Source organism: Cydia splendana, chromosome 7 (genome assembly GCF_910591565.1).
Source record: "Cydia splendana chromosome 7, ilCydSple1.2, whole genome shotgun sequence".
NCBI classification, from domain to species: domain Eukaryota; kingdom Metazoa; phylum Arthropoda; class Insecta; order Lepidoptera; family Tortricidae; genus Cydia; species Cydia splendana.
The window spans coordinates 5840940-5865613 of record NC_085966.1 but is presented as its reverse complement, the minus strand read 5'-3'; the positions used below and the strand labels follow the sequence as shown (position 1 = coordinate 5865613).

The following is a 24674-nucleotide window of genomic DNA, read 5'->3' as shown; positions in this document are numbered from 1 at the left end:
TCATTTCAACATTTCCATTAGGCGACGACGTATGATTTTTCCCGTCTGGTTTCTAGGTATTTCCGGAACAAATATTACGCCTCCTCTCAGATGCATGTATGGTGGTACCTGAAAAACATGCATTTATTTAAAGTAGGTATATAATTAAAAAATATAACCACTACAAACGTAGTTTTAGAAGAAAACTCAAAAATATGTCAAGAAACCTGCAAAAAGACAGGCTACAGTAGTGTAGGTAGGGTTGCCTGATCGAAAGGCGCTATTATCGGGAAAATACATACATTATTCGGGATTTTGGAACTTAAGTCGGGAAAAAAAAAACATTCAAATTAAAGTAATTGTATTAAAAACAACGATATTTTACATTATTGGCACTACGTCAGCTGCTCTGCCCATAGACGTTTTTATATAAAAATATGTAGTATAAATTCTTTGAGATCTTGAACAAAAAAAAATGTCTTCTCATTATTTACCTACGACAGTTCGGAACTTGAAATTATTATTTTAAAACGTGAAGCTGTTTTTCGGGACAATTTTCACTTTGTCGGGAATCGGGAACACATGCTAAAAATCGGGAGAATCCCGCCAAATCCCGACCATCTGGCAACCCTAAGTGTAGGGTATTTTACTAAAGTGTATATTTTCACACATCACCCATTCGAAAAAGAGCTTTTTCTTCCCTGCTAGGAGGGATCAAAGTGGCACTTTTCGTCCCTGCCAGGTGCCTGCTAGGAAGGATCAAAGTGACAATTTTCTGTTCATAGGATACGATTTTATTTCTTTTTCGCATACTTACATTTTTTTACCTTAAATAATATTTTGGAACATAATAATTTCCTCATAGGTGATGTGAAATGCAGTATGTGTCACATGGTAGCAAAATAAATAATTTAACGTTAACACTTAATTTAATCCCTCACAACGCTCAGGATTCTATTTTAGAATCCCTCGCTAGTCTCGCTACGTTCGGGATTCAATTGTAGAACCCTTCGCTTCGTTCAGGAATATTCAGCATTCAATGTAAGCCCTCGCCGTAAATATGTAATTTTGCTCCCTTGTGACACAATCTATAAACAAACCGCTTTAGTTATGTAGTCGATGAGCTCCCGCTCAGAGACGCTGGAGCCGGGCTGTCGGACTACGAAGGCCACCGGGTCCTCGCCAATGTCTCCCGCCGGCTTGCCCACGACGCCCGCCTCGAGCACGCCCGGATGTAGTTCTAGGATAGTCTCGAGCTCTGACGGAGCAGTCTATGAACCGAAAGTTAATAGAATTCGAATTATTTGTTTTACAAGGGGGCAAAGTTGTTGTTTAACACCTCGTGCTAAACGAGCAAGCGAAAAATTCTAAAATTGAACCACGACCGTATCAAGTAGTACAATCTTGAGAGTTGCGAGGGTATCAAGGCACGAGGGTTAAACAAACTTTGCTCCCGAGTGAAACACAATTATTTTCCGAAAGGTTACAAACTGAACCTAACCTGATGGCTTCTATATATAGGAACACCAATTTTCAAGAGTTAGGAAAATAAATGCTTTTTGAATAGAATGCGTTTCGGTGCTTCTTCGGCTGACAACCATTTTTTTTAAAAAGCGATAGGATTCCAGGGTCCAAATAATACACCTACCTTATATCCATCATAGAATATAATCTCCTTAAGCCTGCCGACGATGTAAAAGTATTTGTCTTCATCGTAGTATCCCAAGTCTCCAGTTGGAAAGAAACCCTCTTCGTCTAGATACGTGGCCCGGTCCTTCCCAATGTACCCCTTCATAAATAGAGGGCCAACGCGCAAACGTATTTCTCCGCGCTGGTTGGCTCCTAGAGTTTCACCAGTTTTTGGATCGATTACCTAAAATTAAACAGATTTTGATGGCGGACTGCTCGATATGTTTAATTGTCAAGATTTGCGCTAACTGATTCGTCGTATACGAATATTGTAAGTATTAACGTGTCGGCTCGTACAACAGTTTGTCGCGACTCGCACGCGCAATTCGTTTAGGCAGACATAGTGACTAAGTAATTCAGCATTCTGGAAAAAGTAAGGTGTATCAAGTGCTTTCAATATTACATCTATCTTATCGCCGGACTCTTTCTGTTGAGAGGGACGGTGAAAGGTATTATCAGCAAAGCAGAGCGAGATATATAGCAGAAAGTGTCCCCCGACCGGTTAAGTATATATATAAGTAGATAATATGTAATAACCCCTTATCAAGCGCAAGTATAAATAAACGGAATCAATATACTAAACGCATGAACTGTACCTTTATGTAGGTATATGTACAAAATAGTTGGTACCTAATAACATAATACTCATCTATGGTTGGTACCTTCAAAGTTATTCCAGGGTAAACCGAACCAACACTTCCACTTTTAGGTCCTTTAACACCGAATCTCTCTGACGTAAAGCAGCCAGACTCAGTCATGCCATATACTTGTACTACATCTCTTAGTGTCGGCAATCTATAAATAAACAGTGAATTTGCAAAAACTCTTGGAAATCATCAAAAATCAAAATCAATGCACTAAGGTCACACTAAGGTAGTCAGTAGGGTTAAGGTTCATAATATACAATCCTTCGCTTGAATGTGACTCAAAACAAGCACTCGAAGAAATGTCGAACTTTGTTCTCTTTCTTTTTCCACTAGTACCTATCTGATAAGCCTGTAATGTGTACCTACCGTGTACCTACACGTGTATTGGATTAAATATGTACCTACTCGTATAATATAAAAATACGTTACCACAACGAATTTATGCACCTAAAGCCTAGTCAATCAGTTAATGCCACTTAATGCATTTGAAAAAATAAATGAACATGAAAAAAAAAAACATTTTTCACCTCAGCAGCTCGAACAAGGATACTTTGCTTCTTAAAAACAGTGAGCAAAATCGCATTTTGCTCACTGAGTGAGACAAAATGACATTCAAGTGACCTTTATAGTCAAATGTCATTTCAACATGCGGGGTCTAATACAAGTTCGATATACTTGGGTTCTATTATCTCCAGTGATCGGAATAGGTAGTGCCATTTCACGGGAACTCGGTGCGTAAGCTTAGTATGGACATACCTTTTAACCCCGGGATTTCATATAAAAAATTCTAAGTTTATGTTTAGTTCAGAAATGTTATGTGTGATTTTTTTTTTGGTTACTATAGAATATGGCATCGACAAAATATGAAGTAGATACACTAACTTTGACATCCATGCAAACAAAGAAAATAAGCACGTCTTATCATTATCAGTTATCTTTTTGCATTTGCATGTTGTTTTTCTAAGTGCATTCTTAAATTATCTTTACCTGGTTCGACCTTGAGATAACTTTCTATTGTTTACCTCTATGAAGAGCTCGGGGCAGGGTGGGACAGTAGCAACAGATGCCAATATTTGTCATGCTATCTCTTTTTAGTTGAAAGATAATGTTTTAAACAAGGCAAGTATTTTAAGATTACTTATGTTCTTCTGTTCGTTAAGTTCGCACGTATTACTCATGGTTGGTTCAATTCGACTTTGGCTTGTTTACCGGACTTTGTGATCGATCATCTTATTGTGACGACGTTGGCTATCCCTAATTGGACTCTGATTTACTTGTGATTGGACTAAGTGGAACTTCTTATCTAGCTAAACATGCCTCGGCGAGCTAAGGAAGAAACTATTCTGAGTTGGATTGAATCCTATCCCGACTTAGAGTTTGATTCAACAAGACATTTAATACATTGTACTAAATGTGACGTTAATATTGGATGCAGAAAGAGTACAGTGAAGCGACACATCGAAGGACCTGTACACAAAGGATTACATCACCAACCAAATGAAAGTTTTTACTTTGATCTGATCGAGTTCCTCATACTTTGCAATATCCCATGGGTTCAAATCGAAAATCCAGCATTCACAACCTTCTTCCAGAAGTATTTTTGCTGCACTTGTACAAATCAGCCTCTACGTACTCTACCCAGTGAATCGACAATAAGAAAAGTATACCTGGACAAGTTTTATCACGCCAGAATAGCAGCTATACGCAGTGAAGTGGCAAATAAAAAAATTTGGATTTCGTTAGATGAAACGACAGACTTTCTAGGCAGATACGTGGTCCATTTCTTGGTGAAACCTTTGGATGCAACCGTTTCTCATAAAACTTATTTAATGGCGTGTAAAGTGCTCACGGTAGTGAATGGGGAGACTATTGCTAAGTTTGTTACAGACTGCTTAGAAAAAATGTGGGGAGAAGGCTATGAAAATCAACTCGATAATGTGCTTCTCTTATGTACTGACAGCGTTGCGTATATGTTAAAGGCGGGGCGAATTTTAAAAAGTGTGTTACCGAATATGAAACACGTTACATGCTTAGTTCATGCTCTGCATCGTGTGGCAGAGCAAATAAGATGTCAATATCCGGACGTAGACACCCTGATAGCTAACTTGAAAAAAGTATTTTTAAAGTCTCCTAGTAGAGTGCAACTGTTAAAGGAAATGTATCCAAATTTGCCTTTACCTCCTAAGCCAGTAATTACAAGGTGGGGTACTTGGCTCGCTGCAGTATCTTACTACGTGAAGTATTTCACTGAAATAAATACGGTTTTGTCAAGATTAAGAACATCAGATGCTGTTTCAATTAAAAAGGCTAAAAAAGTGCTTGAAAAACCCAACATAAAAAAGAATTAGATTATATCCACGAAAATTTTAATATAATAGAGGTGGCCTTAACTCGTTTACAGGAACGAAATATGTCAATGGTCGATGCCTTAATCGATTTTGATCAAGTTAGGATGGTAATCAATTGGTCTAATAGTTTACCCATAGAAAACAAATTTGAAGGGGTTATGGCTCGAAACCCGGATTTAGATACTATAAGAGAATACGCAGGAGATATTTCAAAAGAAACCGCATCTGAACATATTTCCTTTTACAAATTTGCCCCGCTGACATCAGTAGAGGTTGAAAGATCGTTTTCCACATATAAATGGATATTAGACGTCAAGAGAAATAGACTGACAGTTGAGAACATTGAAAAAATAATCGTTTGCTATTACAATTTTAAAGAAAGCAAGGAATAAACGATGTAAAATAAAATCTGTAAAGTTTGACTGGAAGAGATCACTTATAGGTGATAAGACGCTTATTCTTTACCTCTATTTTTGTGTATAATTTGTTGTATTGTATAATTTTAATTTGTATAGTAAAAAATAACGAATGTTTTAATAACGTTGATTTAATACATATGTGTACTAATGTTGATGTTTGACGATTTATTTTATGATTGTAATTTGTAACTGTTAAAAGTTATGTTGAATAAATAATTGACGTATTTATAATGACAATTTTTTATTATTTTGCATCTTCTTAATTTAGGTCAATAATATTCACTGTGAAAAAATACGAGTCCCGAAATCCCAAGGCTTATCCATGTTATGTTTAATGTTTAAGGTCATTCACCCGAAATGGCACTACCTATTCCGATCACTGATTATCTCTGTCCCTCTAGGTATGTTCTCACTGCTTAGGGTGAAAAATTTTGTGTACTACACGAGATCAAAGTTATTTACATCTCTTGCGCTTTTGAATCCCTTACTACGCTCAAGATTCTAAATTAGATTCACGAGCGTAGCGAGTTCTCTATTATAGAATCTTTCGCTTGCACGGGACTCAAAATAAGCACTCGAAGAAATATCAAACTTTGATCTCTTGTTGTACAAAATTATTGTTGCTATTGCTTGTCGGATGCCGAAAGTTAACTAATCGTTTATATTATAATCCATCAAATGCCATCAATGCACGTAACGTAACACTGAAAATATTTAAATAAAATAGTGATAACTACCTTTGTTTCAGCAAATCAATTGTTTGACCACCTAGAGGAGATGCACGACTAAATATAAATTTTAGTGAACTCAGGTCGTACTGTTCTACTGCTAGTTCTGTTTTAACTAGGTAGCCGACGAGTGAAGGCACTAACATAGCGAGATCAACCTAGAAAAATATTGAGTTAGCGTTATTTCACTTATGTATTGTCGACCACGGCGACATTTCATAATATACACTACACAGAAGCAAATTCAAGAGCCCATCAACGTGCACACGAGCACCACTGCTAAATAATCGTGATTATTTAAATTTAACGAAATATATTTAACCTTTTCGACGCCACGTCAAACACAAAAGCTGTCACTCGGACGCCACGTCACCGAAGTGTCAAAACTGAAATTGAACTTTATGCATATGCACGTAGGTCTATGTTGGTCTGTGGTCTGTGACCGATTAATCGGTCTTTGGCGTTGAACCTGCGGTGCGGGTATATCGGTCATTGGCGTCCAAAAGGTTAAAAAATGAGGCCGCTACGTACTGTATTTTATATTTACGAGTAAGTACCTTTTTGAATACATCAAAATAGTTTTTATGTTGCTGGATTCGTCGATCTATGAACTCAAAACAAAAACGGCCGTTTTAACTTTGGACGCATAGATTGACAAATCCAGCAACATAAAAACTAGTTTGATGTATTCAAAAGGTACTTAAATACAAAATACAGTCCGTAGCGGCCCCCTTTTTTAAATACCTAGGCGTTAAATTTAAATAATCACGATTATTTAGCAGTGGCGCTAGTGTGCACGTTGATGGGCTCTTAAATGAAACAGGTTCTAAGCATTGAAAGTGTCAAGGCATTGTTAGGTCTATCTTAACCTTCTTAACCCTTGCTCTAGCGTCTAAAACGAACACAGGTACATTTTTGTTAGTATAGGTACCTATCTCATACTTAACACTTTCGCTGATCGTGTGTATTTCGGCGCTTAGGGTCTATTCTAGAGATGCACCGGATATTCGGTTACTATCCGGTATCCGGCCTATCCGGCCATTATTTTGATAGTGACCCACTATCCGGCCGGATACCGGATAGTAACATTGCTTGATTTCGGAGTAAACAAAATTGAATTTAAGAAACAGTCACGGTCATAATCGTATTCGTTTTATTATTATTCCACTGACTTGCACGCGCGCTCATTTCGAACCTAGTAAATAAATAAGTCCGAGCGAATGTTCACTAGGTAACAGGTCAAATTAAAAAAAAAAATCAACGGATTGCACTCCGGGAGTGCCGGCAGAAGTGAAAACTCAACGACATTGTAATGTAACACAAAATATTAATAACAGGGCCATATTAGTGATCCAAATGACTCGAGCCCTATGAGCCTTTTTTCAGGGCTCGCCTCATCTCTTGACGCCTAAAAGGCTAAAAGCCTTTTTTATTTCATTACTTAGTAAAATAGGCTTTTAGCCTTTTAGGCGCCAAGAGATGAGGCGAGCCCTAAAAAAGAGCTAACAGGGCTCGAGTCTTTTGGATCACTAGGCCATATAGTGCAAAATGTCTGCAGCACTATGTATAATTGAGGTTAACGCAATCTAGCGTTGTATCGTCGCATTACTTGAAACCCCTATGCCCATCACTGTGGGTACTACTGGTACTACTGTTATATTAATACCAGTTTGAGGGAAAGTGAAGAGATGGGTAGTGAGTAAATACTCACGGGTAAATACCGAGTAAATACTCAGTATTTACTCAATATACCCGTATTTACTCGTTTATACCCAAATTGGTGGGTATAAACTATTTAGAGTGCTGAAAGGGGCATATAAATTTGAAATATAGGTGTATTTTGTAAGCCGCTACTGGATTAAGTACTCAAAATTGTAAGAAATGTATTTTTAAGAGGGGCACTCCATACATGTAACTAATTGTCATAAAAAAAAATTTCAGAAACGACCAACGTGTTGCACATCATTACATGGATCTTTAAAAATAACTGGAATGTTTCTAAGAACATTTTTGGATAAATTGAATATTTTGGGAAAAAAACCGTTTCGAAAGGCCAAAATAATGTTTATCTCTCTATAACTTTAGAACCAAAGTTCAGAAAAAATATGAAAATATATCGGGAGATTAGCCGTATAATAGAGTACAAAAAACAATATGTTGAACATCATCGGTTGAGCCATTTTTGAGTTTTCTTTAAAAAACCCTTAATAAAAGGTCGTAAGTGCCGCGTAAACACGCACTTTTGCGCGACATGCAGTTATCTAGAACATCGATAGAATTTAAGTACCTTATTTTTAAAGTAAATACCTTCTTATTTAAAACAAAATTGTTAACTATGCATTATCACAATTTGCCTCTCACTAATAATTACCTTTTTTCCGAAATTAAGCGTCCTATATGCTTTTTATTTTATAGATATTGTTAATACACGTTAGCACTCTTCAATAAAAGACAATTTTGTTCTTAAATCTCACTTTTTGAATATTTTATAAGCAATCGTTTTTACTCACCTAAATGAGTAAATACGGGTATTTATCGGGTGCTTTGAGTAAATACCGAGTAAATACTCAGTATTTACTCACCCCTACCCATCTCTAAGGGAAACTCACTAGATGGAATTTAAAGCAAAAAACAATGACATTGTCCGTCACACATAACATAAGTCACGCAAGCGCCCTGCGACGCCTACATGAAACAGCAGGCTCAGGCATACATTTTCGCCGTGCGGTGCGTAAGGCGTAACGCGTCTCTCCTCTCTTTCTGAGAGGAGAGACGCGTTACGCCTTACGCTGTCTCGAGTTTATCATTTTTTCCCCACCTCAAAAAGTGCACAGCGCCGCTAAAGAAGTTTTCACTTCAATAAATTAAATATCAAAACCAGCACAATGCGCACCTGAAATACTGAAATGTAGGTATAGTTCCGCCGGCCGAATATTCGGCGGCCGGATACCGGATATTCGGTCGAGGGGCATGTCGGATATCCGGTATCCGGTATCCGGCCAAACAACTATCCGTTGCATCTCTAGCTATTCTACCCTTTGGTTACAGATCGTTTCGAAATCAACGATAGAATTTAGACCAAAATTGTTAGTATATGTGGTATTATCTATGAAAAGGGACCTTATTGTCGATGGCGCTTACGACACTAACATCGATGAGCACTAAACGTAGTAGTTTAAAATTGGTGATTCTGGCCCATTTTAGTTATTTTGATTTCCAATTTAGCAATTAAGTTTCTTTGATTACCACCACCATATTTACAGACTTTTACAAGGATTTCATGCATTATTTTCTAGTATGTATAACTTCAGTCCTTGAACTACGTTATTGCTTGTCAGAAACACGACGGCTCATTATTTTCTCGATAGAATCTTAAGTTGAAAACATGCCTAACACTGTCTTTATTTCCTTATGTTAGAAGTACTAGGACGAAAATGTATATGAAACTTACTTCAGTCGATAGCTTTTAAGTAAATCTTCATTATTGTTTGTCCTTTTATCGATACGTTAATTTTTTCATTCATCATTTGATGAATTCAACATTTTGCCTACTAAATTACACCCTACGCGGCAATACCTTGCGCCTATTCCTCACGCCAGTACGCCCGTGACCACTGTCAGCGTCGGACCTGTGCTAGTTTAGCGGACGTTTCATAAAATGGGTAATCACAGTATAAATATGCAAATATGTTATACACACAATGTTTTTCAACATACTTACGAAGAAAAGCAAAATAATTCTTAAATACGGTGACATTTCAGACATTCGTCCGTCATATTGTCATTTTATAACAAGTTGGGCAGCAAAGGCACACACCCATCTAACCAATCCGGAATTCAGTCACGATTGATAAATTGTGTAAACATATTTTAAAAGGCTATAAAATTAATCAAATTGAATAATTTAGACTGGTCACATTTTTGTAAAAATCGATTTCTACTGGCAAAACATATTACTTTTTGGCAACCGGGTTTTTTAACCTAATTAGACCCCGCTGAATCCGAATTTGCCGGTTGCTTGATCGAATTCTTGACTGGAAGTGAGATATGTGATATTAAAGGTCCCTTTTTTTAGTTTTTCGTAAATAACTCGTAAACGGTGGCCAATATAAAAAAAATGAACTAATAATCTACACAAAATGTTCAATAAAAAAGATTCAGTACATTTTTAGCAGGGATCAATATTTAAAAAGATAATAAAGAGGGAAAGTTAATTATAATAAATTCTAAGGTTCCTTGTTTTTATTTTTTCGTTAATAATTTGAAAAGTATGACTCATAGCAAAAACAAATCTTACACATAAATCATCATCATCATCATCATCTCAGCCATAAGACGTCCACTGCTGAACATAGGCCTCCCCCTTGGACCTCCATACGTGCCGGTTGGAAGCGACCCGCATCCAGCGTCTTCCGGCGACCTTAACAAGATCGTCTGTCCATCTTGTGGGTGGACGTCCTACGCTGCGCTTACTAGTCCGTGGTCTCTACTCGAGCACATTTCGACCCCATCGGCCATCTTCTCTGCGTGCAATGTGGCCTGCCCATTGCCACTTCAGCTTGCTAATCCGGTGGGCTATGTCGGTGACTTTAGTTCGTCTACGGATCTCCTCATTTCTGATTCGATCACGTAGAGAAACTCCGAGCATAGCCCTCTCCATAGCTCGTTGAGTGACTTTGAGTTTTGAGATGAGGCCGATAATGAAAGACCACGTTTCGGAGCCGTAAGTCATCACTGGTAACACACATTGATTAAAGACTTTCGTCTTGAGGCACTGAGGTATGTCGGACGAAAATACATTACGTAGTTTCCCGAACGCTGCCCAACCGAGTTGGATTCGGCGGTTGACCTCTTTCTCGAAGTTGGACCTACCTAATTGGACTACTTGTCCTAGGTAGATGTACGAGTCAACAACTTCGAGTACCGAGTTCCCAACAGAGACTGGGATGGGCACAACATTGGCATTTGACATAAGTTTCGTCTTGTCCATGTTCATTTTCAAGCCCACCCGTTGTGAAACTCGGTTGAGGTCATCGAGCATCATGCTGAGTTCCTCCATCGACTTTGCCATGACTACGATATCGTCGGCCAACCGAAGGTGAGTGGTGTATTCGCCGTTGATGTTGATGCCAAGTCCTTCTCATTCCAGGAGCTTGAAGGCGTCTTCCATTACGGCAGTAAACAGTTTCGGAGAGATAACGTCTCCCTGCCTTACGCCTCTTTGCAATGGAATCGCCCTCGTGCTCTGCTCCTGTACTCGGACCGACATGGTGGCGTTATTATACAAACACTTCAACACTTCGATGTACCGATAGTCAATATGGCATCGCTGAAGAGAGTCAAGCACCGCCCGTTTCCACCGAATCGAAGGCTTTCTCATAGTCCACAAACGCTAAGCATAATGGCAAGTTATACTCTTCGGTCTTCTGTATAACTTGCCGCAGCGTATGGATGTGGTCTATGGTACTATAGCCTTTTCGGAAACCGGCTTGTTCGGGAGGCTGGAAGTCATCAAGTCTGTGTTCGAGACGGTTCGTGATGACCCTTGAAAACAGCTTATAGACATGGCTCAGAAGCGTGATGGGTCTGTAGTTCTTCAATAGGTTGTTATCACCTTTTTTGAAGAACAGCACCACCTCGCCTCTATTCCATGTTTCAGGCGTTATGCCCTCGGACAAGGCGGAATTAAAGAGCTTCTGGAGGACATTAAGTACCGGTGTTCCACCCGCTCTCAGAAGCTCTGAAGTGATTTCGTCTTTGCCCGGCGCCTTGTTGTTCTTAAGCTGCTTCAGGGCCATCCTAATCTCGTACAGACTGATGTCCGGGATATCTTCGGTATAATGTCGGGACAGCTTGGCTCTTGGATCTCCTACCAAGCTGTCAACGGGCTTTGCGATCGAAGTGTATAACTGTCCATAGAACCTCTCGATCTCACCTAAAACCTCCGCTTTGCTCGACGCTATGCTGCCATCTTCCCGTTTCAGCTTTGTCAGCTGGCTTTGCCCAATAGACCCTTGCTTTCCTTGCGTTGCTTTGTCCTTTGCGAACACTTTGGAGCCTTGGTTTCGCTCAATAGTCTCTTTAATTATTTTAGTATTAAAGAGACGCAGATCATGTCGCAAGGACTTAGATATACGTCTATTGAGCTGCCTATATGACTCCGCGTCATCGGGAGACTGCAACTGTAGCGAGCGTCGTTCAGCCATGAGGTTTAAGGTTTGCTCGGTCAATTTCTGAGGTCTATCTTTACGGCGGGGTCTAAAAAACTTAGACCCTACTGTGTGGACAGTTTCCACTAGCCCGTCGTTGATTTCGTCCACTGAAGCCAAGTTCTCTAGGCAAGCAAAGCGGTTAGAGAGCTCGAGTTGAAAGCTTTTGGGGTTTTGAACATGGGCTCGAGTAGGTCGGAGCGTAGACTTCATCAGGATGGACCTTTCAAGTTTAATATTGATATTCAGTGTGCCTCTTACGATTCGGTGATCACTACCGGTCTTTACCCTGTTGATCACACATAAATAATAAACATAAAATTTCCTACAAGAAACATGTAGAACACTTTTCGCTAGGATCAATATTTAAAAAGACAAAGCAGCCGGTAAGTTAATTACAATCAGTTTTAAAGTCCCTTTTTAGTTTTTTGTAAATAACTCGTAAACGGTGTCCCATAGCAAAATAGGTTTTATGAATAAATAATCTACATAAAATTTCCTGCAAAAAACATCTGAACACTTTTCTCTAGGATCAATATTTAAACCGATATTAAAGGAAGAAAGTTCATTACAATCAATTCACATGTCACTTTTTTTAGTTTTTAGGGTCCCGTACCTCAAAAGGAAAAAACGGAACCCTTATAGGATCACTCGTGCGACTGTCTGTCTGTCTGTCCGTCTGTCACAGCCCATTTTCTTCAAAAGTACTGGACCAATTAAGTTGAAATTTGGTACACACATGTAAATTCGTGACCCAAAGACGGACATCTTACGTAAACAAATGAATTTTAAACATGGAGGCCACTTTTTAGCCAAGGGGGGTTAGTTAACATTAAGAACCTATTTTGCTATGGGCCACCGTTTACGAGTCATTTACGAAAAACTTAAAATAGGGACCTGGAAATTGATTATAATTAACTTACCCCCTTTAATACCTCATTAAATATTGATCGTAGCGAAAAAGTGTACAAAACCTTTTTTGTGGACAATTTTATGTTCAATATTTATGTATAATATTTTTTGCAACTGCCCCCGTTGCAACCGTTTACGAGTTATTTACGAAAAAAAAGCGACCTGTGAACTGATTGTGATTAACTTTCTTCCTTTAATATAGTTTTAAATATTGATCCTAGAGAAAAGTGTTCAGATGTTTTTTGCAGAAAATTTTATGGAGATTATTTATTCATAAAAACCTATTGTGCTATGGGACACCGTTTACGAGTTATTTACAAAAAACTAAAAAGGGACTTTAAAATTGATTATAATTGACTTACCGGATGCTTTGTCTTTTTAAATATTGATCCTAGCGAAGAGTGTTCTACATGTTTCTTGTAGGAAATTTTATGTTTATTATTTGTGTAAAATTTGTTTTTGCTATGAGTCATACTTTTCAAATTATTAACGAAAAAATAAAAACAAGGAACCTTAGAATTTATTATAATTAACTTTCCCTCTTTATTATCTTTTTAAATATTGATCCCTGCTAAAAATGTACTAAATCTTTTTTTATTGAAAATGTTGTGTCGATTATTAACGTTTAACAATTTTTTTTATATTGGCCACCGTTTACGAGTTATTTACGAAAAACTAAAAAAAAGAGACCTTCAAAAAGTGATTATAATTATCTTTCCCGCCTTAATATCTCTTTGAATATTGATCCTAGCGAAAAATTGTACGGAATCTTTCTTGTAGGCAATTTTATGCAGATTACTTATGTTTAAGAAAATTTTTGCTATGCGCCACCGTTTAAGAGTTATTTACGAAAAACTAAAAAAAAGGGACCTTTAATATCAACTATCTCACTTCCAGTCAAGAATTCGATCAATCAACCGGCAATTTCGGATTCAGCGGGGTCTAATTAGGTTAAAAAACCCGGTTGCCAAAAAATAATATGTTTTGCCAGTCGAAATCGATTTTTACAAATACATGATCAGTCAAGTATACACTCATATTGTATACATATAATTAATAATTATTTAGGTACACTCACCGACCTCACCGTCTTACCTACCATTTTTAGGGTTCCCTACCCAAAGGGTAAAACGGAACCCTATTAGTAAGACTCCGCTGTCCGTCCGTTCGTCCGTCCGTCTGTCAGCAGGCTGTATCTCACGAACCGTGATAGCTAGACAGTTGAAATTTTCACAGATGATGTATTTCTGTTGCCGCTATAACAACAAATACTAAAAAGTACGGAACCCTCGTTGGGCTCAGTGGGCGAGTCCGACTCGCGCTTGTCCGGTTTTTAATTTCATTAAGTACTCATCAAAATTCGAATTTACTAATAAATCTTTTTCAATATTAATTGCCGAACTAAAAATCCCGGAACTGACGATTCAGAATACCGATGTCGTCAGAATAAGGACGTAGACGTGCTGCGCGGGAATGGTGCGGTGCGCCGCGCGGGGCGCCCGCCTGCCCGTTCTACCACTCGTCTGCTTTACCCCCTTGAAAACGTAAAACTCGAGTATAAGAGCGCCTTAAATATTCTATACACTTTTTCGCTAGGATCAATCTTCTTCTCCTTCAACCTAGCGTTTTAGCTAAGCGTCCGGTCTTCAGCATCCTCTGGTGTGAGTAGATTTTAAGTAGATTACTTATGTATCAGAACATTTTTTGGTACAGGCCACCGTTTACGAGTTATTTACAAAAAATATTAACAATTGATCATATTTAACTTTTTACCTTAAATATTTTTTTAAATACTGATCCTAGCGAAAAAGTGTATAGAATATTTAATGTAGACAATTTTACGCAGATTACTTATGTATCAGAACATTTTTGCTACAGGTCACCGTTTACGAGTTATTTATAAAAAACTACAAAGGGACCTTTAAACCCGATGACTGATAAGTTCATCAGCGTCACATAACATAAATTGACCTCCGCATTGGATAGACAGCAACATTGAATGTTCCAGTAATCAAAGAAACTTAATTGATAAATTGGAAATCAAAATAACTAAAATGGGCCAGAATCCCCAATTTTAAACTACTACGTTTTGTGCTCATCGATGTTAGTGTCGTAAGCGCCATCGACAATAAGGTCCCTTTTCATAGATAATACCACATATATTGTTCTGTTTGTTGCTGTTTTAAATATTTAAAAATGCATACCTTACATAGCTGAATAGCCTTCACTAAATTTTCAGATGTAACGTCGTCCACAAATACAATTTTTCTGCCGAGCGTCATGTACATGTAAGTCAGCAATATGTCGTAAACGTGAAACCATTCTCCTATTATAAACATGTTTTTCAGAGACTCGTCCTCAAACCTAAAAATAAATAACACTGTAGGGATACATTATAAATAAGAACATGCAACGACTCACATACGTAGATTTGACCGATTTAGGCGGCCAAAATTATTTTAGCGTCTAATGTTATTTAAATTAGGGTTTATAATAAAAATACGTCGTATTTTATTGAAATCAATTATTATTTTCAAAAATTATACACCGCAAAAAAATTTTTTTTTCATACAAATGTAACTTACAAAAAAATAACGCAATGATGGAATGATGTCACTACAATAATAATAATATAACACATTCATTTTACAAAAAATAATAATAATTTATTAATCTCTCTCTTCTTCCCGGCCGATTTCGGCCACACCCTAATAGCATTTTCTTGTAGGGATTTTGTTGGGCCTTTGTTTACGATTTGCTGGAGGGCCCTCGACAAAGGCCCTCCCGAGGATTCCCAACAGAGGGCCATAAGAGTAATTTTTTCGTTGGGCCTATTTAAATAAATCATACAATTATTCAACGGGGGTGGTTTTGGTTGGGCCGTGGTTGGGCCTATTCACATTTGTTTGATGGTTGGTTAATTGTTACATTTGGCCGTACGATTTGCTGGAGGGCCCTCGACAAAGGCCCTCCCGAAGATTCCCAACAGAGGGCCATTAGAGTAATTTTTTCGTTGGGCCTCTTTAAATAAATCATACAATTATTCAACGGTGGTGGTTTTGGTTGGGCCGTGGTTGGGCCTATACACATTTGTTTGATGGTTGGTTAATTGTTACATTTGGCCGTATGGCTTGCTGTAGGGCCAACTGCAAAAAAATAAAAAAGAGCAATTTTTTCGTTGTGCTTCTGTTTGCAAATTCAACAATTACCCAACGGCAAGTCAGGTAGGTCGGTAGGTAGTCGTGCACCAGGTTGAAGGCCCAACACAGCTTGTCCCACAAAAGGCCAACATTGTAACTTTAACGTTGGGCCTTGTGTAGGATTCTTACAATACTACCGTAGGTAAATAGTTGTGTAATTTATAGTGTGCCTACAGTCTAATTATGTAATGGGCTTTTGTTTACGAGTCCTACAGTTACCCTACGTTAAGTAAGTGGTTGTGTAATACGACGTTGGGCCTTTGCTGATAAATATTACAATTACACTACGGTAGGCATTGGTTGTATCCACATGAAGGCCCTAGGCTAGGCAGCAGTTGTTGTTAATCTTCTCTGTATCGTTCCAATTTTAGTATATGTACTGCCGAAGCAAGTACACTTAGTATACACTCTAATTTGTATATATACTAACCGCACTTCGAAACTTCGTAAGCGAGATTTATGTTTTTTGAGATTTAAATTGAGAAAATGTTGGTAAAATACAATTTTTTAAATTTATGTATAAATTGTATAGTTATAGCTATTAGATTTATAAGTTACTTTAAAAAAATATTATGATTATATCCGGAATAATCGAGAAAATAACTATAACTTCGATGTTTGGAGAGAGTAACGCCATCTAGTGACGCCACAAGCAAACTCAACTGGTATTGTTGGGCATCAGTACCACAGCCAATGTTGGTAAATGCGATATTTGTGCTCACTGGGCCAACGAATGTTATCGTTGTTTAGCCACCGGTACCAAAATACACAAAGGCCCATTGTTAGGCGTCAGTGCCACTGCCAATGTTGGTAAATACTATATTTGTCATCATTGGGCCATCGGATGATATCGTTGATTGGCCAACGTTACCAAAATAAACAAAGGCCCGTTGTTGGGCATCAATGCTACAGCCAATGTTGGTAAATGTGATATTTGTCGTCATTGGGCCATCGGATGATATCGTTGATTAGCCAACGTTACCAAAATAAACAAAGGCCCATTGTTGGACATCAGTGCCACAGCCAATGTTGGTAAATGCGATTTTTGTCATCATTGGGCCATCGGATGATATCCTTGACTAGCCAACGTTACCAAAATACACAAAGGCCCATTGTTGGGCATCCGTGCCACAGCCAATGTTGGTAAATGTGGTATTCGTCACCATTGGGCCAACGAATGTTATCGTTGTTTAGCGAACGGTAGCAAAATACACAAAGGCCCATTGTTGGGCATCACTGCCACTGCCAATGTTGGTAAATGCGATATATGTCATCATTGGGCCAACGTATATTATCGTTGTTTAGCCAACGGTACCAAAATACACAAAGGCCCATTGTTGGGCATCTGTGCCACAGCGAATGTTGGTAAATGCGATGGTGGGCCAATACAAAATTAATGTTGGCTACGGAACGAACCTCATCCCAACGTTTTCCCTACCGTTGGCACCGTGGGCCCCAACGAAAATGCTACTAGGGCAGCGACTGCATTATATTATGCCTAGGAGCGGGAACTGAGCTGCTCCGCTCGCTCGTGCGCCCTCATGTGACTGCAGTACCCAATCTTCGTCTGCAGTGCTCGTCCACACCGAGGGCATGTCAGGACTCCGTCAACGTAGTGATAGGTGAAGGCTGTAGGTGGTCGGGCCTTTAGAGCATCTCGTTTATTATCAAGTCCTACCCTCCTCCGCTCTTCAAAATCATCAACCTTTAAATGCACCATGGAGTGGAGACCTCCGGACGCTTCGCCGCTTGCGCTTCCCACTCAGAGAGGTCAATATTGCATCGCCTCATGTGCCTCTTCTGAACATCCTTAAAACGGAGGAATTGGCCGCCTGGTTTCCGCTTGCCGTCCTGCAGCTCAGAGTAGAAAATGCGCTTCGCTACCCGACTCTCAGACATCCTCGAAACATGGCCACACCACCGCAGCTGCCGTCGCATAAGATAAACTTCAACTCCAGCAACTTTAGCACGCCGAAGCACTTCACACGATCTGACCAATGGATGCCCATAATGTTGCGGAGACACTTAATATAAACTGAATTTATTAATAAAAACTGATAAAAACATATTTATTATAATTAAATAGCTGTGCATTTGTAAAGTATAGTATAAGATGGTCAAGCAGTTCTTGTCAGTAGAAAAAGGCGGCAAATTTGAAAAATGTACGCGCGAAGGGATATCGTCTCATAGAAAATTTGAATTTCGCGCCTTTTTCTACTGACAAGATTTGCTTGAACATTTATATTTTTATCAAATACTGGCGGGCATCAATAGTTCCATTGCTTCGCTTGAAAAAAGTATGTGTGAGCTCTTTTTATTAGTCCTCATACTGCTAACAAGAGGATCCGATGTAAGTAATATTGTCTGTGGTATTTGTCGAGGTTGCACTCTTCCTTTGAAAACTTCCTTGCAAAGTTCAGTCTATATGCTCGAAAATGTTTATTTCGGGCTTCTGCCGCCTCCTCCGAAAGTTGGCCGATTGGTAATATTGCGTTTACGATTATGTTTTGCACCGTGCAATAATATTTTATGCATCGTCGGAGTCATGGGGTGCCAACCATACTTGGACGTCCTGGCCGATTAGATGCATTCTTCGGAATTTCAAAAGTTCCATCTAACCAAGTCGCATTTTTTAAAGTAGAGGGCGTTTTCACGCAGTGGATGGGATAACACAATGAACACTCAGAAGAACTATTATCGAGAACTATATTATTAAATTAGTAAATATCTTTCTTGTATTTTATAGATTGACAGACTTCTTAATTCAAAAGTAGTAGAGCGTGGTTTTTTAAACGAATGTTCCATAGAGGTCACATTAACAGCATTATTTTTCAAGAATCTTTCTTCAGTCCTTTGTGCCTTTGTCCATCTATCTTTCATTTGCGATTTAAATCGGGAAAAGCTATGTTTAAGGGTCATTTTACCGTCTTCGGTGAGCCCATAGTACTCAATAAGATAATTTTCTAAATGATTCAAATTTTCATTTAAATTTGGTAAATTCTGGTTCATCATCTTTTGAAATAAATATTTACGAGTCACTACTGTAACACCAGAGGCATTGACAGACTCTGTAACAAAGAAATAAGAATTACTATTAAAAAGAAAATTAAAAACGGTTTTTGGAGTTTTTACCCTGACAACTTTGATTGGCATTTATTTGGCGCTGGGCCCTTTTGGGCAGAAACTGTTATTGTTAGTATAATTTTGAATATATGCCAAAATTTTTGTGATATAAAGAACACCTGGGACGACCTGGGAAATATTTCAAAACGAGTTTTGAAAAATAAAATTTACGAAAAGTTGCTTAAATAAAGGTGTTACGTTTAAATGCTTGTTAGATACAGTAAACTGACCAAATTTTTCACATTTTTATATAATATTAACAGATTCTTACCTGAATTATAGGAATCCATTGCTTTCACTACAGTAGAGTACGTCAAAAATTGTTGTTGCAATTTATAACACTGTAAACTGAAGGCGCCGAGAACTGATACGTACGTACTGCATGTGACGACCTGTGGCCTATTTTATAAAGCTACATGTTACAATTTACAAGCGGAAGTCTCTTTCAAACCCTATATTATGTTAGAACGAGACTTCCGCTTGTAAATTGTAACTTGTAGCTTTATAAAATAGGCCACTGATTTCGATTACCTGTAGATTTGCGCAACCGTTAGCTAATGAGTCGAAAGTGGTGGGAATGGGAATGTTAGGTAGATAAGGATGTCAATTGTTTATTTGTGTGGTGATTTTCAATATTTCGACTTATGGCCGCCTAAAAAGGTCAAATCTACGTATGTGCGACTTCCTGCAAGGCAATAGTCATATTTTCCTACATACCCATGTGGCTGGCAGTTTAAAATAAAGTTTAAATGCGTCAGTTGGACTCCCTTTGGCATGCCAGTGGTGCCAGACGAATACAGGATAATTGCGGTATCTGTTTGACCCTGCACAGTGGCAGGTTCAAAAGCGGCCAAGTCTGCCACCTTCGGCACCGCCTTTAACGATACTTCTATATCGTAATTTTCGTCAAAACATATGAAGTGTTCAATGAAATCACATTCTTTTAAAACGTTCTTATATGTTTCCCAAAATAGTTGAGAACATATGAAGTATTTAGGCCTAGATAAGTTCAGTTTATGCTTTAGGACCGCTGGAAAAAACCAAAATGATCTAATTGATAATAGATTTGTGTTATCTCAGCAATAAAAAGATTTGAGCTCGTGTCCTTGCCTCGCTAGTAAGCATACAGTCATAGTATTATCATACTGACCTCTCCCAGTATCTAAATCAAGCGGAGTATAAGCTGCCCCAGTAAACACCACAGCCAAGGCAGTAGAAATAAATTGTATTCTTTTCTCGCTGCCTATACCAACAGTTTGTCCATTTCCCACTCCCAAGTCTCTCAGCAAAACTGCGACATTCACTGAATACTCAATTAATTCCTGGTATGTTATTTTCTCTCCGGACAGAGGGTTTTCCTAAAAGTTAATGAAAATTGTACCTACTCTGTAGGTAGGTACCTTAACAATAGACCCACAATGTTGATTGTGGCATCGCCTAAAACACGGCACACGGCACGGCACAGTTGGTGACGGCACTGTACCAAAATCGATCAAAAGCATTTTTAGTGTTCCGTGCAAAACTTTGTTCACGGAACACTTATGGGATCATTTTTAAACAATGATCATAACTTTGGCACAGTTTATTAATCAAAGATACGTACCTATACTAAGGATACCTACTTTAAAATTCTTGGTCTGTATTTCATGTAAATAAATATCTTTCACCACACCAGCTCGGAAAGGCTTACTTTGCACTTCATAAACTGATAGCAAAGTTGCATTTTATTCACATGTGAGGCAAAGGTTAAGGAGTTGGTAGAGGACCGGACGAGTTGGAGATTGCTCCACCGACAAGAGCACAGCTCTTAAATATAAAGAAGAAGAAGAGGCAAAGTAATCAAATACAAATTTTGAGTTGTTTTCTTATGTTTGCTGGTAGGATTGACTTTTAAATGATGATTTTGGATGATAAATATTTAATAACATTCATTTGGATTTGATTTTGTTTGATTTTACATTTAATATTTGCTTCGGGTTGGTGTGGTGAAAAATTTTCTGTTTCACTCGAGGGCAAATTTTGTTTAACCCTCGTGCTTTGAAACCCTCGCAACGCTCAAGATTCCATTTTTCGAACCACTATAGTTCGTTTTTTTAGCATTAGAAATAAGGTAAACAATCTTGATGTGTCTTTTAATTGAAAAACACATTTTAAAAATAAGTTACGGCAAATATGTAACAATTATGAATCTAATACGATAATTTATATACTTCAGTGGGCGCAGCACGGTTCCATTTTTATCGTCTATCACTATGCGCGTCCCTTTCGCACTTACGTACTTGTTAGAACGTGACAGGCATGGTGACAAGGGATAAAAACGCGACCGTGCTAAGCCGCCTACTGCTTTCATAAGTAATAGGTAATAATTACAGATTTTTAAAAAGCGTTTTTCAATTAAAAGACATGTCAAGCTCGCTTACCTTCTTTCAAGTTCTTTCTAATGCTAAAAAAAACGAACTATCTATAGCTACGCTCGTGGTTCAATTTTGGAATCTTTCGCTTGCTCAATATCAATATTAGCACGAGCGGTTAAACAACAACTTTGCCCCCTTGTAAAACAAATAACTATTTCTACGTCATGAAAAACTGTACAAACTGGCCCCTGTTTCACCAACGTGACAGGTGCGACGAATTGTAAAATCACTGTTGCTGACGTCACAGGCATCCATGGGCTACGGTTACCGCTTACCATCGGGCGGGCCGTATTCCTGTTTGCCACCATCATTGTATTATTAAAAAAAACTTTATGATATCGGAAAAAAACAGATATTTCTCTTGCTAAGTTTATGACAATTGTCACAAGAAACACTACAATTGTCACGAAATTCAGACATATAACTCATTACCTGTCAAGAATTACCTACAATTCTTCTAAATCTTTGACAATTGTCAGAAACTTCGCAGGAGAAATATCTGTTTTTATCCGATATAATAAAGTTTTTTTAAATAATACAATGATGGTGGCAAACAGGAGTACGGCCCGCCCGATGGTAAGTGGTAATCGTAGCCCATGGATGCCTGTGACGTCAGCAACAGTGATTTTACAATTCGTCGCACCTGTCACCGATGTGAAATTGGGGCCTGGACTGCCTCTGTCTGGACGCATGCAGCACGCATGCAACTTCGGGGTGTCATTTGTGCGTTGTCGAAGCTTTGAATTAGTTTGTACCTACTCTTCATTATGAATTTATGAAGAACCCTATTCACCTGTTCTTCTACAAAACCTTTTCTTTTTTTTGTGTTAAAAATAACTCACCACTGCTATTTCGCTACTTTTGCAAAACGATTTTAGCCGATCAAACAGATATTTTCCGAAATTTAAATGTGCTGGCACTTGAATATTTTCATTGCCATATACGTAGAGACTATTCTTAAACATCGTACACATTTTATTTTAAACAACTTTTTTTATATTGGTACTTTAGGTTTTAGAAAATATTAACTTTATTTGATTTACCTCTTGATGCGATAGTCTATTTGTAATAAACAATGAAATATGTAAAATTCCCTAATATACCTATATTTTATCGTTATCAGTTGGCTAAACTAAATAATAATAAATAGATAGGTACTTAAGTAAATATGATAAGCTAGGTACATTTTGTTGGTTTCGCTAGCAACAGATGTTAGGCCAAGCGCGCACCACGATTTTAATTTTTGCGACACGATTTTAGAATCGCGCTGTAATATATCGCAGAAAATTCACTGCGCGCACTGCGATGAAAAAGTCGACGATTTGTTCATTCTCAACATGGATTTCGTAGCAGTCGTTTGTCATGAAACGTGTCTTTAATATGCCATCGCCGTATAAATTTGAGTATTTATACCACAAAGGTGATCTCCTTCTATTTCCATAATTAAATGGTCAATATCGTCTCATCTTGAGACTCCATCGGAGAAGCAGGTTTCGACATGTTGAGGCTTGGAGAGCGAAGTGCCGACTGAGGTCCGGGTTGCGATTTTATTATCGCACTGACTGTGTTATCTTTCGACACCCTTTTGAAGGGGTGCGAGTGGCCTCTTCCGCCTTCCGGCTGCGGAGGCTGTATCTGGTCGCGCCCCACCTCGTGGGGCGGTCGATCGCACGTCTTTTTGGGGACGGCTGTGTATCCAGTGTGTGGGCCAGCTTTTTCGCCGCCACCCCTAGCCTGGTGATACCGTTTGAGCGGGGCCAGGTTTCGGGGCTTTATTATCGCAGTGCGCGCAGTGCCATACAACTCCGTATGCTGCAATTCACTTTGCGACAATCGCATCGCGAGCAGTCGCGGAAAAATGTGACAAATCACAATTTTAAAATCGCTGCGATTTTTTTGTCGCATATGCGCGCACTGCCATATAAACACATACGTTACATTTCTGCGACTAAATTATCGCGCGACAAAAAGTCGTGGTGCGCGCTTGGCCTTATGTCGAAGGATGTTTAGGGTTCCGTATTATCAAAAAGGTAAACTCATGGTGCGACTCTGTCGGTCAGTCTGTCTGTTAATCAGTTACATTGCTAAATATCTCGAGAACTACTTTAAGTTAAATGCGCAATCTATATGAAATATGGAATAGAGTCTGTGCGGAAAGAGAAGAGTCGTGAAATGTAGGGGAGCCCATACATTCTACGACTCTTCTCTTTCCGCACAGACCCTAGGTAGTTAAAATAGACACTTCAAATAATATGGTGTCTAAAAATATTGACTAAAATGCCGACTGCTGTCCCATCCCAGCAAAATAGCAAAACAGAGATTTGGCTAAATTTATGCAAGTAGGTATGTGTACCTAAAAACAAGATCAGAGAAGGCCATTCCAGATGTGACAATTTCGCCCAACCTGATTAAATTACGAAACCACGAAAACATCTGACGTCAATTTAACTGAATTGAGTTGCCATTTAACATTTTTTTTTACATATACAGGGTGAAATTTAATTCACTGGCCAAATTGAAACACCCGAAAGAACTCGAAAAAATATTAAACACGTGTTTTTTCTTTTAATACCGCTCAGTACATTTTTTTCGAAATAACTCATCATCAAGTTGTCCTAAAAACCTCGTACGTTATGGTGAACCGACAACTACCCACTACACCCGCTTCTCTCTTATCAGTTAAGGTCATTGACACCCCGCCCCTCCCGCTGTTTGCAATCGCGTCACCAATTATGAACCCTATTGCAGCGAGATAAGACGCTTACCTACATAAGTTGCTAATTTTTCCTTCATACTTTAACGGGCTTAGAGCCATCAAAATGCAAAGGCAACCCATTTTTAATCTAAAATATTATTTCTGACTAATGATTATTAACAAAACGTCCGTGGCTTAAAAACTATGAGTAAAAACTAGGTCAGGAATCTTTGCATTCAGGCGTATTTAAAAAATTGAATCATCTTATGTACTTACATTTGATTAAAAGTCGACGCAATTAACGAAAGTCC

The 24674-nt window shown here is 38.4% G+C and overlaps 1 protein-coding gene across 1 annotated transcript; it reads right to left on the bottom strand.

Annotated features, from left to right (window-relative positions):
- On the bottom strand, nucleotides 1-22633 carry LOC134792329 (luciferin 4-monooxygenase-like). Its single transcript, XM_063763598.1, has 9 exons — nucleotides 22511-22633; nucleotides 20405-20612; nucleotides 19972-20284; nucleotides 15136-15295; nucleotides 5820-5968; nucleotides 2331-2463; nucleotides 1628-1852; nucleotides 1080-1250; nucleotides 1-108 (listed from the first exon to the last, which is right to left on the bottom strand). Exons 1-9 carry the CDS (start codon nucleotides 22631-22633, stop codon nucleotides 1-3), a joined length of 1590 nt encoding a protein of 529 aa, XP_063619668.1.
- Nucleotides 22634-24674: the final 2041 nt, after the last annotated feature.

What these genes read in the sequence shown, in the direction of transcription:
- LOC134792329 (XM_063763598.1), bottom strand. Translation starts at nt 22,633, where the DNA reads ATGTTTAAGAATAGTCTCTACGTATATGGCAATGAAAATATTCAAGTG. An exon ending in TTAAACTGCCAGCCACATGG is followed by an intron (nt 15,296 to 19,971) that starts GTATGTAGGAAA and finishes ATTTATTTTTAG; the next exon opens with GTTTGAGGACGAGTCTCTGA. An exon ending in ACCCTGGAATAACTTTGAAG is followed by an intron (nt 1,853 to 2,330) that starts GTACCAACCATA and finishes GTTTAATTTTAG; the next exon opens with GTAATCGATCCAAAAACTGG.